At 36.4% G+C, this 16,881-nt stretch overlaps 2 protein-coding genes across 2 annotated transcripts; both read right to left on the bottom strand.

Annotated features, from left to right (window-relative positions):
- Window positions 1-722: 722 nt before the first annotated feature.
- On the bottom strand, window positions 723-7,857 carry mturn (maturin, neural progenitor differentiation regulator homolog (Xenopus)). The gene is made up of 3 exons (XM_084423670.1): window positions 7,466-7,857; window positions 3,006-3,128; window positions 723-2,679 (listed from the first exon to the last, which is right to left on the bottom strand). Exons 1-3 carry the CDS (start codon window positions 7,634-7,636, stop codon window positions 2,572-2,574), a joined length of 402 nt encoding a protein of 133 aa, XP_084279796.1. The 5' UTR covers window positions 7,637-7,857; the 3' UTR covers window positions 723-2,571.
- Window positions 7,858-11,145: 3,288 nt separating this feature from the next.
- Window positions 11,146-16,617, bottom strand: LOC311300000 (uncharacterized protein). The gene is made up of 9 exons (XM_084424037.1): window positions 16,532-16,617; window positions 15,609-15,669; window positions 15,276-15,493; window positions 14,489-14,550; window positions 14,248-14,399; window positions 13,281-14,047; window positions 12,525-12,586; window positions 12,231-12,388; window positions 11,146-12,086 (listed from the first exon to the last, which is right to left on the bottom strand). The coding sequence occupies exons 2-9, from the start codon at window positions 15,646-15,648 to the stop codon at window positions 11,980-11,982; spliced, it is 1,566 nt and encodes a 521-aa protein (XP_084280163.1). The 5' UTR covers window positions 15,649-15,669; window positions 16,532-16,617; the 3' UTR covers window positions 11,146-11,979.
- Between the last annotated feature and the right edge of the window lie 264 nt (window positions 16,618-16,881).

Below are 16,881 nucleotides of genomic sequence, written 5' to 3'. Positions count from 1 at the left end.
TCTTGGCTGGATTGTCCAAATTGAGAATCTGAGCATATAACTGCCTTCTCCGAGAGCCAATCTGAAGCTTTTTTCCAATAATTATAAAATATTGTGGAATAAATGCTGCTGCACCTATTATTTTGATCCTTTAAGCATCTGTAAAGAGATTTGTCATATTACTATATTTCTACTCAGTGTAGTCATTAACGCCTAGCCTACTTCAATGACTGACTTCACATCTCATAACATACAAAACCTAATATTTAATGTCAAATTTACATCCAACCAAAGTCCAAGAATATGTTGTGTGTTCTGCTGAAGAAGGTTACAGCTTATATGTGTGTTAATTATGAAAACACAGAGCTAAGAAATACAGAATACACTCATAAGGTTCAAATTTAATTGCTGAATTTTAGGTTACAGTACATGCTGACCCAAACAAGTTTTACTCCAGATTAATTCTAAATGACTCTAAACAACAGGCTGATCAATATTAATCTAAATCAATGACAATATTTCCAATTACCACATTGTAAGATTTGAACAATCTTCTTAGAAATTAAATGATTAGTTATAAAGGTGACTCAGATATCATCCACAAATGGATTTACACACACAAAGGAGTGAGTAAATAAATAAATATAATAAAAGGGTCAAATATAATAAACAATAGATAAATATTAATAAATAATATAAATAATATGAATGAAAATAATATGAATAAAACAGGAATCACAAATCCAGTACAGAACTTTACCTGTTACATAAGTACATAAAGACAAAAAAATTATACATTTAAACAAACAAATACATTTTATGGTTAAGCAAAAGTAATCAGAATTAGACAAAACGTGGCTAATTTGAGAAGTTTATCAATAAACACTTTTGGACAAACAAAACCAAATAAAAATCACAATCTGGTACAGAGCTTTGACGGTTACAGAACTACATAAAGACAGTCAGAAAAACAGCAGCTTTGATCTCAGTAACACACTTCCGTATAATGTTGGTGTAACTTCATCTCTACGCTCGACGTGTGCAGGAAGACACTATGGAAGCAGAAGACGGAGGAGGTTTAGCGTCAGCACATTCACGTACAGTATGTCCTGGAGAGACGGCCTGTGCAGTCCTTCAGGCATCATCATGATGAGATATGAGTGATAAATGATGCTTTAAAGAGGTCACATGACCATGAACAGCAGTGACATCAATATACTCTTCAAAATAAAGGTTCCAGGGATTTACAGGACAATTCCACAAAGAACTTTTCATTCTCTAGTTCTTAAAAAAGAACATTCTGGAAAGGTCTGGTGATTTAAAGAACGTCATCATTTGCCTAATCAATGTTTTGAAGAAGACTCAACTCAAGAACCCTATGAGGTCCAAAAAAAAGGTTCTTGATAAGAAGTGGATTCAGAAGCGCTGAAGAACCTTTATTTTAAGAGTGTGAAACAGAACTTGTTTTCTTGAATTAGATACACAGTTTGACCTTTCTCTGGTTAAGCTCAGAGTTAAGCTTTCTTAACTCAGAGGACTAGATACAATATGTTGATTAATACAATCAAAAGACAATCAAGGCAAAGAGAGGATTAAAATAAAGGTGGTTGTTAGAAATGTCACCCATCCAAACACACATAACCTCATCACCCCTTCCTCAGGGATTATCAGACTTCTGATCTGATCCTTAACCACAGATGCTTTGTATGCGCTTGCAATCAGCTTTGGTTATTTGTCATTCAGTGAGTGATTTAAAGTACATTTTAATTAAAGCACAATCCCACAGAAGTGACCCAGGGTTAAAAGTATCATTCAAGGGTACAATAAATCCACAATCGACATCTAGCCAACATGAAATCAAAATTCACCCTAACTACTTTCATATTGCATGTTCCTGGCTTTATTGTGACGGATTCATTGGTGCACATTATTCCCACCAAAAATAAAAAGACTTTTCTTATGACGGCATCTTTAATTATTCAACTTGAGCAAATTCACAATTGTTTTGTTCAGAAGAGCAAACTACTCTTACTATTTTGCAGTATATATAATGTTAATTTTGTGTGTTGCATTGAATATCCCAATGATATTCAACATTTATTACAATGTGCAGTGTTTATGCTAGGTATTAATCAGACTATGAAGAACTAAGATGTTTTTACCACATAATTGGATTCATAACATCCTTGTTTTTGAAGATGACAACCGCACGCCACTCGCTGAATTAAACGTGCAACGTAATCATGTGACAACAACGCAGCAGTATTCCATTCTGAACATATTTACTACCTTATGATGTCACCTCGTCACATGATGGGTTTGGGAGCTAAAAAAAAAAGAGAGCTGGGAATAAGATATTTGTTTTATCTCTGCTTGAATGTGATTAGAGTTATCATGACATGACAAATATTGACATGAGAGTTAATATAGATCAAAATAACATGATCATTTGAGTTAAAATCAGGGTGCAGGAAAAGCTGTCCAGATATTAAAGGGTGTAATGGTGCAGTGTGTGTGTGTGTGTGTGTGTGCCAGGTGAGTAAGGTTAGGAGAGCAGGGCTTGATGCAGAGACTGAGCCTCACTGCTGGCCATTATTGCTGGCTCACACCCATCTGCTGGTGGTCTGGCTCTGGTTCCTCCTCCACGTCTGCATGATACTGATCGAATGTGTCATCGTCGATATCTGGAAGACCCAGGAGCTGCAGGACAGTTTCACAATCATTCCATACAGAACAGAATCAAACCAGAACAAAACTAAATAGAATGTTCAGATGCAACAGGCATTCCGTCAGAAGATCGTGAACAGTTCTGGCTCTGAAATCTGATTGAATGAGTCATGTTTGAAACATCTGAAAAATAGGTCACATGCACACGTCTCTGTCTGTATATCAATCACGTTTTATGATAATGTGATACATTTATGCTGAATTTTATGATATACAGTTAAACCAATGAGTTATACCTGGCTGAATAATAGTTTATTGTGTTAACTATTCTTGATAAATGTGGAGCGAGAGAGACTTACAGGCCTGAAGGATCTGAAGACTTTGTCCAGCACCTCCAGCAGTGTTTTCTTCCCACAGGAGGAGATGTAGTCCTGTGCCAACTGCAGGAACGGTAGACAGTCCTCGCTCTCACTCCACACGTGCTGAAAACACACACACACACACACACACACACACACACACACACACACACACAGGATTAGATTCAACACATCATTTCACCAGCAGTTTCACAGACGTCCAAATATTTCACTTAACACTACAACTTGTGTGTGTGCTTTATATACTTATTTAACTAATGCTGTTTTTCGTAGTGTATTTCTGTAGCTCATGATATATATATATATATCTTGAATGCAAAGTCACTTTGTATATAAGCGTCTGCCAAATGCATTAATCATATTTTTATATTTTTCCTCCATGGAGTTGCAAAGCCCAGTAAACAATGTTTACATGTTCCTGACAAACTTTACACTTCTAAAAATCATTTGCAACGGACAGAATTTGTAAAATTATATCTACACCGATCTCCTTTTGAAAATCAGACTACAAATATGCACAAGTAAAAATATTTTTATAAACACAAACTCCCTGGAATATTTATTTCTGGATTTATTAAATAGGTACATACAGAATATGGATAAAAGGAATTCTGTGAAGTCAAAGTCGAGCTTCCTGCAGAGAATCTGGGACACTAAAACTCTTTGTCCCGTTATATTTATCCGAGCGAGAGGGACCGTTTTTCAGTAGATGGCCCAAATAATCTTCTCCTCCCGAACGGCATTTGAGAAAAATGTTTAATGAGGAAATAGAATCGGATTCGAATACAATACAATAGATCAAAGTTTACAGTGTGTTCATTTGTGTAAAACCTGATGGTGTCAGTTAGTAAAAGTCAAATGAATTGAGTTATAAAGTACATTTCTGTTGTTTATTGTCTGTTTGCTGATACTGGCACTCAGAACATCTGAGAGAGCAATAACAATAAACGCTGAAGTTTGTGCTGTTATCAATGTTTTGTGTGTTGAATGCTGTCCACTTCGTGCAAATGATATAAGGACAGTTTTAGTGCATGTGTGCTGCTTTGAGAACAAGGACATGACACAACAACACATCATCAGTCTCTGAGCTTCACTGAAAAGCGTGCTGATATTTCAATCATAGGTTTATGGACCTCACAGGGAAATGTATGATCATCTCAAACCTCATCAAATCAATGGAGTTTTGTAGCTGTTAGTTCATGTCACTTTGAGGCTATCATCTATATGCATGTGTACTAGAAACATTTGTTTAAATTATTTTAAAGCTGCAGTCTGTAGTTTTTCCTCTTTGTCGCCATCTCTGTTCGAAATCTGCAATTGCAGTTATTCGCGGAATTATCAACTTTACGTGTGTTGTGTCTCGGCACGGCACAGCGCGGATGAACCCAGTGTTTAGAGGAGAAAGTGCGGCTGTCAGTCGCCGCCGGTGTGGATCCTGGCATTCGCAATCACAGATTATACTTTTTGGAAGTATGACCAACGTAAGAATTTTCCCCCGGAAAATGTCGTCTGAAGAAGTAACATCCACTTTTGTTCTGACCAACTAAGGGGAAAAAAGCATTGCAGTAAATCGCGCTGATTAAATCTAACGATCGCTTATCATATCACCTCAAACCATGCAAATTATACTTTATTCTCAAATTGTTAATGCTAACAACATCAGCATTGCGTGACTACATTTAAAGCCCTTCCGATATTATCCTTGTTTTCGCATGGGCCGGTTGCAGTCTCTTTTTTCCTCCGAAGTCTTTCGCGTTTGTTCGGGTGAATCTCCAGTTGGTGATTGTCGTTTGAACCTTTCTGGATCCGCCATCAAATTGCTAAGTTTAATAATATCAAGTGCTGTGAGAAAAGGCTATAAATCTCCACCTCCAACATCCTCACACTCATATCCGACTAGCCGAGACTCTTCTTTATGTGGACAGATGTGACGTAATGACGCAAAGACATGCTCGAGTTTCCCGCGGAAATCCACCAGTACCACTGGAGTTAAAGACATTATTACAAGCTTACCGTTTTGAATCGAGCTACGGCAAGCAGAGAGTTTTGAACACTGGCTGGTTATGTACTTGCTCAAAAAAATATTTTGGATAATTTTTAACTCAAAAAAGCTACGGACTGCAGCTTTAAAGTTTACAAAAAATCTAATGCTCAACTACTGGTGATTACAGTAATATTGATATGTCCAGTGTCCACTCAACATGTGGTGAACTATTCTACACACTGTCTTTCTCCTGAGATCTCAGCTCAGGCTGTGTTGTGAGGGAATGCCTGAAGCAATGGATAGAAAACTTTCTTTTACTGATTTCAGAGATTATTTATGCATCTGTCAAGAGCTCGCAGGAACAGTGGGAAAAACCCTCGCAGAGGAGCTCTACCAATTCACATCAGTTCACTTCAGCTGTATTAACTTGAAGTAGGCTACTGACAAGAATCAACATTAGTAACTGTTCAGAAATGTAAAAAGCTCACCAGAATGTAGCCAAACCGAATGGGTAACACTTAACAATAGGGTTAATTAATAGGCTACCGCTACATTAATTAACAATGAGCAATACACATTTGTTACAGTATTTATTAAAAATACAGCTGCTCATTTTTAGTTCATGTCAGCTCAAGTCCATTATATAACATTAACAGATACAACTTTTGAGCATGTATTAGTAAATGTTGAAATTAACATCAACTAATATTAATAAATGCTTTAGAAATATGTTTTATTGTTAGTTCATGTTAACTGATGTTGTTAACAAATGAAACCTTATTGAAAAGAGATAACACTACACACACTGCAAGCTTGCTAAAACAATGTCTATACAGCTATTTGGAAATTGGTTAACATTATCAATCACTTGCACAGCACTTTTATAGTCACTCTGAGGCCACAAGCAAAAATGCTTATTTTTGCATCCTTTAGTATTTCATTACACATTTTATTACCATCATAACAATCTGAGTGAAAGGTTAAACCCAAAAATTGCTTGCACTAATGTACTTATTTTATATGTTGATATGCACAATTACTGATTTTACACCATTTAAAGAAAAAAAAGAGAGAAGTTTAAATGAACATTTTCAATGTGGTCTCAGACATTTTTTTTATCCATTCTTAATAATGTAAAATCTCTCTCTCTCTCTCTCTCTCTCTCTCTCTATTTCAATTTCAAATGAGCTTTATTGGCATGACTGTGTAAAATAGAACAATATTGCCAAAGCAATAGACATATACAAACATATAGATAAAAAAAAAAAACATTTCCATATTATACATAGATATATCACAATAAAAACAAATTAATTAATAAAAATAAAAAATAAGTACAGAGAGTAGTTTAAAGGGAAAAGAGGCGTCAGCCCTTGGCCCTCATATGATGGCAGGAAGACACATACTGCGCTGCCAGGTGAATACAATCTCTCTCTCTCTCTCTCTCTCTCTCTCTCTCTCTCTCTCTCTTGCTGTCTCACACTCTCCCTCTCCCTCTCTCTCTTGCTCTGTCTCACACACACACTCTGCCTCTCTCTCTCCCTCTCTCTCTCTCTCTCTCTCTTTCTCTGTCTCACACACTCTCTCCCTCTCTCACACATTCTCTCTCTCTCTCTCTCAGTGACCCTGCTGATCGTGGTATTGATCAGTCTGAGTAATTAGAGCCGTGTCCTGCTGCTGCATGAGCTCTGGGACTGCAGGGTGATGCGGTCGGTCCTATCATGTGCTGTGATGTCAGGGAAACTACAGTAAACTGTTGTGCTTCATTTCAAACAGAAACCAAACATGTATCCAACAGACATGTGCAAGGGGAGCATTAATGCAAATGCAGCCAGCATGTGTTTTTTACTACATCACAACACCAAAAAAAACAGAGAATATCGGCACTATTTATCCCTCAATGACAGTGAACTGTGTAGCTTTAGACCTTTGTGCTGATAAAACACATTTACACACACCTCATGGCCCTGAAATGGAGCTGATGCAATACCTGTCTGACCAGAACACATGCATCAGTCTACACACTGCATATTACACTTGTATTGTAATTGTTGGCAGATGGAACCTACAACCCTACAGCATCCAAAACATCCAGCCAAGCATTTATAGAGAAAGTACTGCAGTCAAAAACAATGACATCATTTCATTGGCTTTCAGACAAAGGCCTTAAAACACATGCAAAAAATAAAAAGTGTAGAGGCAACAATACCAGCTTACAGTGATAGTATACAATATACACGCGTGATTTCAGTCTTATCCACTCCAATAAACAGGCCCGTGTCTAATAACATGCTAATACCATAGTAGCATGTCCAGAAACCATGGTACTTTTTGTAACTGAGACAAGAGACTGTTTAGATTATAACACAGCAGTATCGACACACACACACACACACTCGGGCGCGCGCAAAGCTCCCCTCCCCCTGAGGATATTACTCGATTATGTCATACTTACAAAATTGTCGGTTCCTCCCGTGAGATTGTCCGGGCAGAGCACGTAGAACGAGATCCCGGGCTCGGCGTAGAAGTCCAGCCGCCTCTCGTCCACATCCTCGGCGAAGATCAGGTCGAAGGGGTTCCCGGAGCACCATTTCTCCGCGGTGTCCACCAGCTCTTTAAACTCCATCCTGCGGGTGATGCTGATGCTGCAGATGCTGAGCACTAACGCTGCGTCGTCATGGTGATTCGAGAGGATTCGTGTTTGCTGAGGTCTCACTGTCTCATGTCGGCCTGTATTCGAGTGTTCCTGAACTGGACCTGAAAGACCGGACCCGGTTCAGCCCGCCTGTGCGGAGAACAACGCCTGTCCTCTAGCAGGATGACGTCACATGACAACACATGCGCCCCTCGTCATCATCTGCATTAGAGACCATCTCTAAAGAGATACCCGTTTCCTCAACTGCCCAAACTTACTACATATATAAATATCTTTTTGATGCTGTAGTAAATATGAATTATTTTTAACAACAGCAACAACAATAACATTTCAAGTGAATGCTGACATATATGCTGACGTCTTTTGTAAAGAAATGTAGGCCTATACGCCATTTATATTTGTTTACAATTTTTTAGGAATTGAACTAATTTTATATTACATACAAGTTATATTTACTTACAAGTCTTTAAATCAATGTATATTAGGGTAGAGTGGGGGAAAACGCCCCCCTTAAGGAAAATGTGACATTACAGTGAAACAAAACATAAATGTGACTAGAATTGCCATCCCGGTTTTGAGTGACTATGGCAGGAGTTATTCACCAAATATTAAAATTGCTCAGCCTTCATAATTAATTAGTATTTTCACTGAAAATATTTTTGTACAAAGGGGGCGTTTTGCCCCAGCGGTGGGGTAAAACGCCCCCCAAGGTGGGGTAAAATGCCCCCTTTCTTACCAACCAGTTTGCTTCATAGATCAACAGCAAAATTAACAGACAATAGTTTTTAATCTCTAAAGGTAAAAGGCAAGTAATGTATCAACATGTATATATATTAATATTTATTTCAGCAATGTCCAAAATAGCCAAATTTAACTACCTTCCATCAGTGAGCTAACTTTGCTAGCAAGCTAGCTAGTTAATGCTCACTTGAGGTAATTTTTTCATGTTTTGTTCAAATATTTAGATTTTACCACCTAGTTATACTGCATTAATTGTAAAACAAAGGATTTGATAGACAGAAATATTTTATTATAGTAATTATGATAGAGAAACTATCGTAGAGGCGTTTTCCCCCTACCCTACATCATAGATATCATTAAGATAAATTATTTATAACTATTAAATTGTGTTTGTGTGTTTTGAAATGGCACTCTAGGTTGTATCTATTGTGCTCATAGACTGTAAAAAGATTGTGCTCCACTAGAGGGCGCCCTTAATCCAGTGTTTGGAGCAGTGGGAGAACAGGGGTCAGATTCACGAACATTTTAATCGTAAAAATTATACATAAATAATTATAGCATTTATGATTATTTTACATTCTTTTTTAGAAATTTTAAATCTTAAGTTTTGTCTTAAGAACAATCTTATGGAAAACATATAAGAACATTCACGCAATGTTGTGGTGAATATAAAATATTCTCAACCTTTTTTCCCGAAAATAATGCTAAAAACATGACAGTTAAGAAGAATTGTATTCTTAAGAATCGTGAATCATGACAACAAGCGCAACACCGTTTTCTCTGTTCATGCTTACAATAGATATGCTCGGGTAGCCTAGTTTTGTCTGTATTGCAAAAATGAATTTAAATATACGGTATAATTTGCAATTTCTTTTATTTAAATATAGTGTATTTAACAGGTAGCCTGCCTAGTGCCTACTATAGGTAAGCTACTATGTTAACCTCCCTAAAAAGATCAATTCTCTAAATTGATTAGGCCTAGGCTATATAAGATAGGGCCTATATCTCTTTAAACAAGAATCATGTGACGCAAAAGAAAGAAACAGCAGATGATGGACACAACATTTCAAGTTGAGATTTTAATATGTGACAAAGATACTCGTTATTGCATAACGAGTGGTAAAGTAGTGGTTCAGGTTGCAAAACGTAGGCCTATCTTTATTTCTAAAGATGCAGGAGTGTGAAAACTTCTCTATCGCGGGGTGTTGCCAGATTGGGCGGTTTTGAATTTGATTGTGCGGGTAAAAAAGGGTTTGGGCGGGTGGACAAAATTTGGACTGGTTTGGGGTCAGTTCGGCGGTTTTAAAAAACTAAACTAAAGCGTGCATGTAGTCCATAAAATCAGTCATCATGACATTACTGCACACACGCCCATGCAGAGTCAGCTGCCGTTGGTGTTGACATCGGTTGACATCACCGACGAGCACGCACTTTTAGCCAATCAGCAATCCACAGGCAGATGCGATTGAGCGTGATAAGTTGTATCTGTATATTCAAAGTGATCACTAATGCCAAAGTGATATAGCCTACTATACAGTAAGTTGTAGGCTATCTAAAGAGTGAGATAGTGAGCAACTGTAGTAAAAAAAAAAAAAAAAAAAAAAACTGTAGGCCTACATGTGGTGGGAGATATCGATGGTGACTATAGCCTAACTCTGAGAGGAGAGCACAGTTGAATGACTTGAATTGAAATCAAATATGGGACGACCCCGTCATGTGCACACTAGCCTAACCAGACATCTGCAACTTTTACACCATCCAGACTGCATGCACTCTTCTCGACCCTGACAGCTGCTGAAAAAGGTTTGGATCAATGAATCCGTTTTGTTTGCTAAATTCTGCATTATGTTCTGCAGTGTGTTCTGCCGAGGGCTAAAGTCATCGGTTCATTTCTTGATTGCCGTTTTGACAGTGTCCACCTGGACATTTTAGTCATATTGGCTAATTCTCCTTAATTATTGCCCTGTTTTGATCTGTTTTACTGGAATTTTTTTTTTTTTTTTTTATCATCGTTATTTTGTTTTAAGTAGATACAAACTGTGCTTATCAACCTTGAATGACATGGTAATGAAAGTATATCGCATTATTTTGGCAGTCAAATTTTGGGCGTTTTTTTTCTTGTAGTGGGCGGGTTTTGGTGAGCTTTTGGGCTGGAAATCACCGTCCCAATCCCGCAAAACTGAGCTCGGCGCACACAACCGCATGCGCAGAAGCAAGCTAAAGGACAACACCACTGTGTTCTTCTACTACACTTATTATAAGTTTATTAGTCCTGTGAAGTTTTTTAACCATTCATTACCATGTACTACAACAGTATCAATAAAAAAATCTAAAATTCTTTTAATGTGAGAAATACATTGTACAAAGCACAGTTTGTTTTTAGAATTCAAGTCCAAAATCTGGGTCCCGAAGCAAAACCATGTGCAAGAAAAAAGGTCAGGGTGTGCTTTTGGGGAGTTGCCACATTGTATTGCAGTTAAAACAATTCAATAATCTTCCTAATACTACTAGAATGACTGTAATGTCTAAATATTTCACATAAAGAGAATGATGGCTGAGTTCTACTCTGGACTAAATGCAGCAATGATCAGCAGGTGCTTTAGGCCAAGAGATGGGATTCTAATAACTCTATTATTATTATTATTATTTCTAATAGCTATATTTAATGTTAACATTAATACAGAGCCTCTGTTATGTTAGCTGTCTGTCAGTCAAAAACACACACACAAAAAAAAAAACACTGTCAGCCTTGTATTTGCAGCAGTGTCAATGTTAAGGGTCATACCATTCAGCATGGGTGATTTTAACATTTGAGTAGCAGAGTGTCTATTTTTCTATTTTCACATCCTCACACTCAAACAGTTCCTTCTGTCACAGAAGTTCTGTGGCTTGATTCGCTGCCAGAAATCCCAGAAGAATGATCATTGACAGCTTGTGTTGAGTGAGTAGCACACATATCATCATAGATAGTTTGTTTTCATTGTCAACCCTTATCAACAATTCACAAAAATGCCAGTTCTCACTCAGCTTACATATCTCTGAAAGAATGAATTAAAACTATGTAAACTGAGTTGCTTTCACATTTGAAATTTGTACATTGCAAAGTAAGACGCAATGTCTAGCATTCAAGGGATTTGTGAAGCGTGTCTTTTCATGAAAGCAACATATTTTGGCCCATATAAACTCATGTTTATTTGATCATAATTAAATGACAAAAAAACCCTGTTTTTATCCTGAAAACAGCTGAGCAAACTTTTACAATGTTTACATTTGAAAATAATAATAAAAACATTAGAAATTACATGCAGAAAATGCCCTCTTTTCCCTCCCAGAAGACAGCATGAAAAATAGAAATTCATTCCATTTTTAAAAAACCTACTTTTAAATGATTAAATGCATTTTAAGAATATTCTTGAGGAATAGTGCAAAATCAAACTTATCTTTAAATGAACCTACACCCTAAATCGAGAGTGTGCTGTAATTGCAAATATTAAGATAATATATATGCTGTTTAATTTGTTACAGCATGCCTTGCTGAACTCTCACATGTGGTTGATATATGATTAAAGGATCTACAGGAAAAGTCTTAATATTTTTCCCATAATAATGAGGCCTGTTGCTTGTAGCAGATGTGATTCAATCTTTGATGCACTTGAAGATGCAGCCACTGTAGCAAGAGCTGTAATAGAAAGATTAGCAGATCAGATCAAAAATACCTTATTTTGCTTCATTCAAGTCAAAGTGAGAAAAAAGTGAGGGTTTTGTATCTTGACCCTATGATAATAACATGACAGAAGAATGTCTATTGAGTAATAATGCTTACTGGAACCATTGACGGAAATTGTCTGAGAAATGATGTTTAATGTATTGACATTTCCTGATTCTACTGCTGTCAAAAGGGTGTCTGCAATCTCTTTTCTGGATGGTAAAGATTGGTTGAAGCTGAAAAGTAGTTGTGTTCTCGTGATGACTGACCCTGGTCTGAAATTATATTAAAAGGATAGGGGAATCCATTTTGCAAGCACATATTATTAAAAGTTCAATGTTCATGCTCAACACACACACACACACACACACACACACACGCACACACACACACACACACGCACACACTTACCTGAATCCTTTGACAATCACTCCAAGAAAGTTAACATACTTGGGTTTGTAGACAGCTCCAAGCTGGAACAAATAACAAACAATAAGGAATATCCAAAGTTAAAGTGTTAGTTATTTTCTCCTCTGTTAGAGTGTTTTACAATTGCTAGGACACATTTCTCAATACTTGGGTCACTTTTTAAAATCTCTTCACACAGTTCTCCTAACCAACTTTCGTCTTGGTTGAAAGTTGGTCACGGCAGTTCATTTCACATTCAAAATGCACTAAAATCATGTCAATTTCTCAAATCAACTCATTCTTCCAGAACACTATGGATTTCACCCAACAAACACACTTTGTCTGTCATAAAACAAAAACCTAAAAACACAACAGCTAGCATAATGTTTTCTTTTGTAAAATGTCTCTATACAAAACAAGAATGACTCTCTCTACTGTTCAGAATACACTGCAGTTTATGTTGCATGGTCCATGTTTGCATTACAGTACACAATTATTTGGTGGTGTTTGTGTCTGAGTGAGTAAAGAATTAATGTATTCTGAAATATGTTGTTATTGAATGCATTTTAGTGGCAAATCAATGATCAAATAAATTATCCACAGTTTAGCCCACATAAACTGCTGTTGTGTTCAATGTGTGAAGAGTTTTGACAAAGTGATTTAAGTATTGAGAAATGTGTCCATAGTGATTATAAAAAAAGCTACAGGTTTAAAATCAAGACATTTATCATCAGAGAGGCTCCAGTTGCTTCAACTCACCTGATCCATCACAAGCTTAGACCTATTCTTGAACTCCTGAGACTCTGAATTGTTGAGAGCATCTGTAAATGTGTCAAAAGAGTGAAACTCCAGATCTGTTAGTAGCTCAGGTACTATTTTTGCAGTAGTTGTAGGCACTTTAGTTGTGGTGGGTGTAGTGGGTCCAGTTGTAGTTGTTGTGACTCCAGTGTTAGTGATGGATGATGGAGCAAGAGTTGATGTGGCTGTTGAGGATATTGTTGTAAGTGTTGTGGATGTTTCGACTGTACTTGCAGAAGCTGGTGAAAAGGAGCCGGCTGAAATCAAGGTAGAAGCTGTTGGTGGTGATGCTGTTGTGGTAAGTGTTGCACTAGTTGTGGATGTTGTGGTTGGTGTTGTGGATGATTGAGTTGCATGAAAAGCAGATGAAGAAGGAGTGGCTGAAGTAAATGAGCTAGTGGATGACGCAGCAAGAGTCGATGTGGCTGTTGAGGATTCTGCTGATATTGGTGTGGATGTTTGGACTGTACTAAGCGTTGAACTTGCAGAAGCTGGTGAAAAGGAGCCGGCTGAAATCAAGGTAGAAGCTGTTGGTGGTGATGATATTGTGGTAAATGTTGTGGTTGTGAAAGAACCTGCTGGTGTTGTGGATGATTCAGTTGTACTATGAAACTCTGAAGGGGGTTGGGGAAAAATAGGCATTGTTGTTTCAGATGCTGTTGAAGAAAATGTACTAGTGGTGGATGATCCAGGAAGAGTTATTGGTTCAACTAGAGAGATTGAAACTGCTGATATTAGAAAAAAGAATCAAGTTAGTTTGAACCTCATGCCAACACTGACATAGAAAAGTCATTGTATCATGGCTAATTTATTTCCAGGTCAGATGTGTTTTTTTTTTTGTTGTTGTTGTTTTTTTTACATGCAAGACTAAACACATATAAAACAAGATTTTTTTTTTTTTTTTTTTTTTAGTTGTTATCAGACCTACCTGAGTTATTAACAGTGACCGAATAAGAACTTATGTTCAGGATAGTGACGTTTATCTGATCAATCAATAATGTATTTGCAATCTCGTTAATGGATGGCACATCCTCTGTAGAATTGAAATTGAGCTCTGTTGTGGTAATGATTGACCCAGCTCTGGAATGAAATTTTCAGAAGCAGTATTATACTGTGTTCCTTCATAATTTGACAATTTGGCCACTACATTATTAATATTATATATTTACCTGAAGCCTAAGACGTGAGCTCTTATGAAGGAAGGATACTTCAATTTGTAGATTGTCTCAAGCTGTAACAATTTACAGTTACAATAAACACCTTTATTTCATATGATTTGGCTGTATACAATTAATCAAAATGAAACTGAAATCATGATATATCAAATCAAAAGCTGTCGCTGTTTTCAGGGTCTTGAGTCACAGGAAATTCTGCTTCTGACAAACTCTCTGTATATTCTGTGAGTTTAACACGTAATTTAGGAAGGCAATATGCAATTTCTCACATTTTTGAGGACAGAAGTTTACAGCTTTTCACCAGTCAAATGCACCGCAGAAATAAAAGCTTGAGGATTTGAAATGTTAAAAGCTTGAGGGTTTGGTCATTTGAAAGTGAAGATATTGAAATATAAGTTAGTTCATTTTTTAAGACATTTTATTAATATTTTTTATTTTAATATCACTATATTTATTTTGCAATGCAATTATTATCATTATTATATTATTATTCAGTTTGACTGGGCTCCTAAAACGCCAGTATGAATGTAATGTGGACAATTTGGACAGAGGTTACTGAAAAAATGTAACTGAAAAAAAAAAGCTTAAATATTTGATCTTACCTGCGTGTCATGTGACCATTAACCAACATCAGAGAACCGTGAAAATAGGAATGTGCCTTTATTTTATTAAAATCTTAGGAAGTAGCCTATCAAGTAAAGTTTAAGGGGTTCAGCTAAGTTTGAGACTCCCTGATGTAAGCTGTTGTTATAGTGAATCAGTTAAGTGGGTTTAAACTCACGTTGTCTTTAACATGCTTAGCCCTGTCCTTGAAAGCCTGAGAGGATGAGTCGTTGAGTTCAGGTATAAATGTCTCTGAACAGTGGATCTCAAGCAGTGCATTGGCTGTGAAAGGAGACATTGTTGCTGTTTCTGTAGCTTCTGGTGTTGTGGAGGATGGTTCAGCAAGAGAGGTTGATGACGGGGATGATGCCGAGTCTGTCATTGTGGACTGAGTTGCTGGAACAATTATATAAATTTGACATACAAGTGAATCAAATATATATATTTTTTTTAATTATTATTATTTTTTTTTTAATTTTGATCTCAAGTATTGTAAAGTTGATTCCCCTACCAATCAAAATATAGAAAATAATAAAAGCTTTTCTCTCCATCTTGGAAAGCGTCCAGTGAGTCTGCAACGAAAGCAATGAGTCACTGAAGAGTTAATGAATGTGTAAACTTTATTATTATAATCAGCTATAGTTTTATAATGCTTCTGGAATATTTTTGAGAAAAACAAAACAATCCGGAAAGACGAGATGAGAGATGGCAACATCTGTTCAAATAAACCTACTATACAAGTAAGCTAATGTTAACAAAGTTTACAAAGTTATTACAAAGTTCGTAAGACCTTTTACAGTTATCTACTCTATAATTTACTCCAACACACATCTGACATCTTACTTCTATTTATCTCTTAGATATCACAAAATTCTAATCAAATTCAAACTGAATTATCAGTTTAAATCAAATTATTTTTCCTCTAGCAACAATATTTTTCTATTATGACACTCTTATTATTAATATTTATTTGCGTTTAGCTACATTATTTTCCTTTGATAGTAACACCAGAATTTAAATGGATGCCCCTGACTGGAATTTGGTTCCCCCATAGAAAGAACATTTCCCAATTAAGATATATAAAGTAAAGTAATATAAAAGTTTATTTATATTGAGCTAGACAGTTGTCACATAGGGCTTTACAATATAAACCATAAAGATTACTGGTAAACAAAATAATGTAACTGCAATTTTTTTGTAACTGAAGATGTTTTACAATTACAATTACAAAATTAATTATTTAATTTAATTTAATTTGACACATACTGCTATGTCTGACAAAGACAGGGTTAGGGTTAGGGTTAGGGTTAGGGTTAGGGTTACAGGCATCCAATATAAATGTTTTCCTGTTGTGATATTTCCCACAATTAAACGATAATTTAATATATAAACATAATTAACACAAACACCTTTAGTGAAATAAAATGTTCTTACCAATCTTTAAGCAGAGATATATTACTGAACACGTTGATTGTAATTTCGCTGTTGCCTCGGTGGCTTAAGTCTGCAGGTTATGCCTCTTATACCTGTGGCGATACTGCCTTTTAAAAGCACATAATGACGTCTGGACAGTTTTTTCCGCCTTCATTGAAATGCAGAATGTTCCTTGGCATCTTGTACACATTTCTCATTGATTGGGTCACTTTTCCAGAACTCATCACACATTGCACAAAAGCATTCTGTGTTTTTTTTTTTTTTTTTTTTTTTTTTTTTTTTCATTGGCACAAAGTGCATTCATCTTTCAAAGTGCATGAATTCTTCTCTCAGACACAATTGTCGACACT

This window comes from Rutilus rutilus (genome assembly GCF_951802725.1).
Source record: "Rutilus rutilus genome assembly, chromosome: 11".
Lineage (NCBI taxonomy): Eukaryota > Metazoa > Chordata > Actinopteri > Cypriniformes > Leuciscidae > Rutilus > Rutilus rutilus.
Note: the sequence above shows the minus strand (reverse complement) of the source record. Positions and strands in the feature narration are given on the sequence as shown.

Bases quoted from the DNA above. Each gene is read 5' to 3' on its own strand.
- mturn (XM_084423670.1), bottom strand. From the start codon at position 7,636: ATGGAGTTTAAAGAGCTGGTGGACACCGCGGAGAAATGGTGCTCCGGG. The intron at 3,129-7,465 runs GTAAGTATGACA...GTGTGTTTTCAG, and splicing joins CGGGAGGAACCGACAATTTT to CACGTGTGGAGTGAGAGCGA. The intron at 2,680-3,005 runs GTAAGTCTCTCT...ACTGTCCTGCAG, and splicing joins TCTTCAGATCCTTCAGGCCT to CTCCTGGGTCTTCCAGATAT.
- LOC311300000 (XM_084424037.1), bottom strand. From the start codon at position 15,648: ATGGAGAGAAAAGCTTTTATTATTTTCTATATTTTGATTG. The intron at 14,048-14,247 runs GTAGGTCTGATA...TTCTAATATCAG, and splicing joins GGTCACTGTTAATAACTCAG to CAGTTTCAATCTCTCTAGTT. The intron at 12,389-12,524 runs GTAAGTGTGTGC...ATATAATTTCAG, and splicing joins GTGATTGTCAAAGGATTCAG to ACCAGGGTCAGTCATCACGA.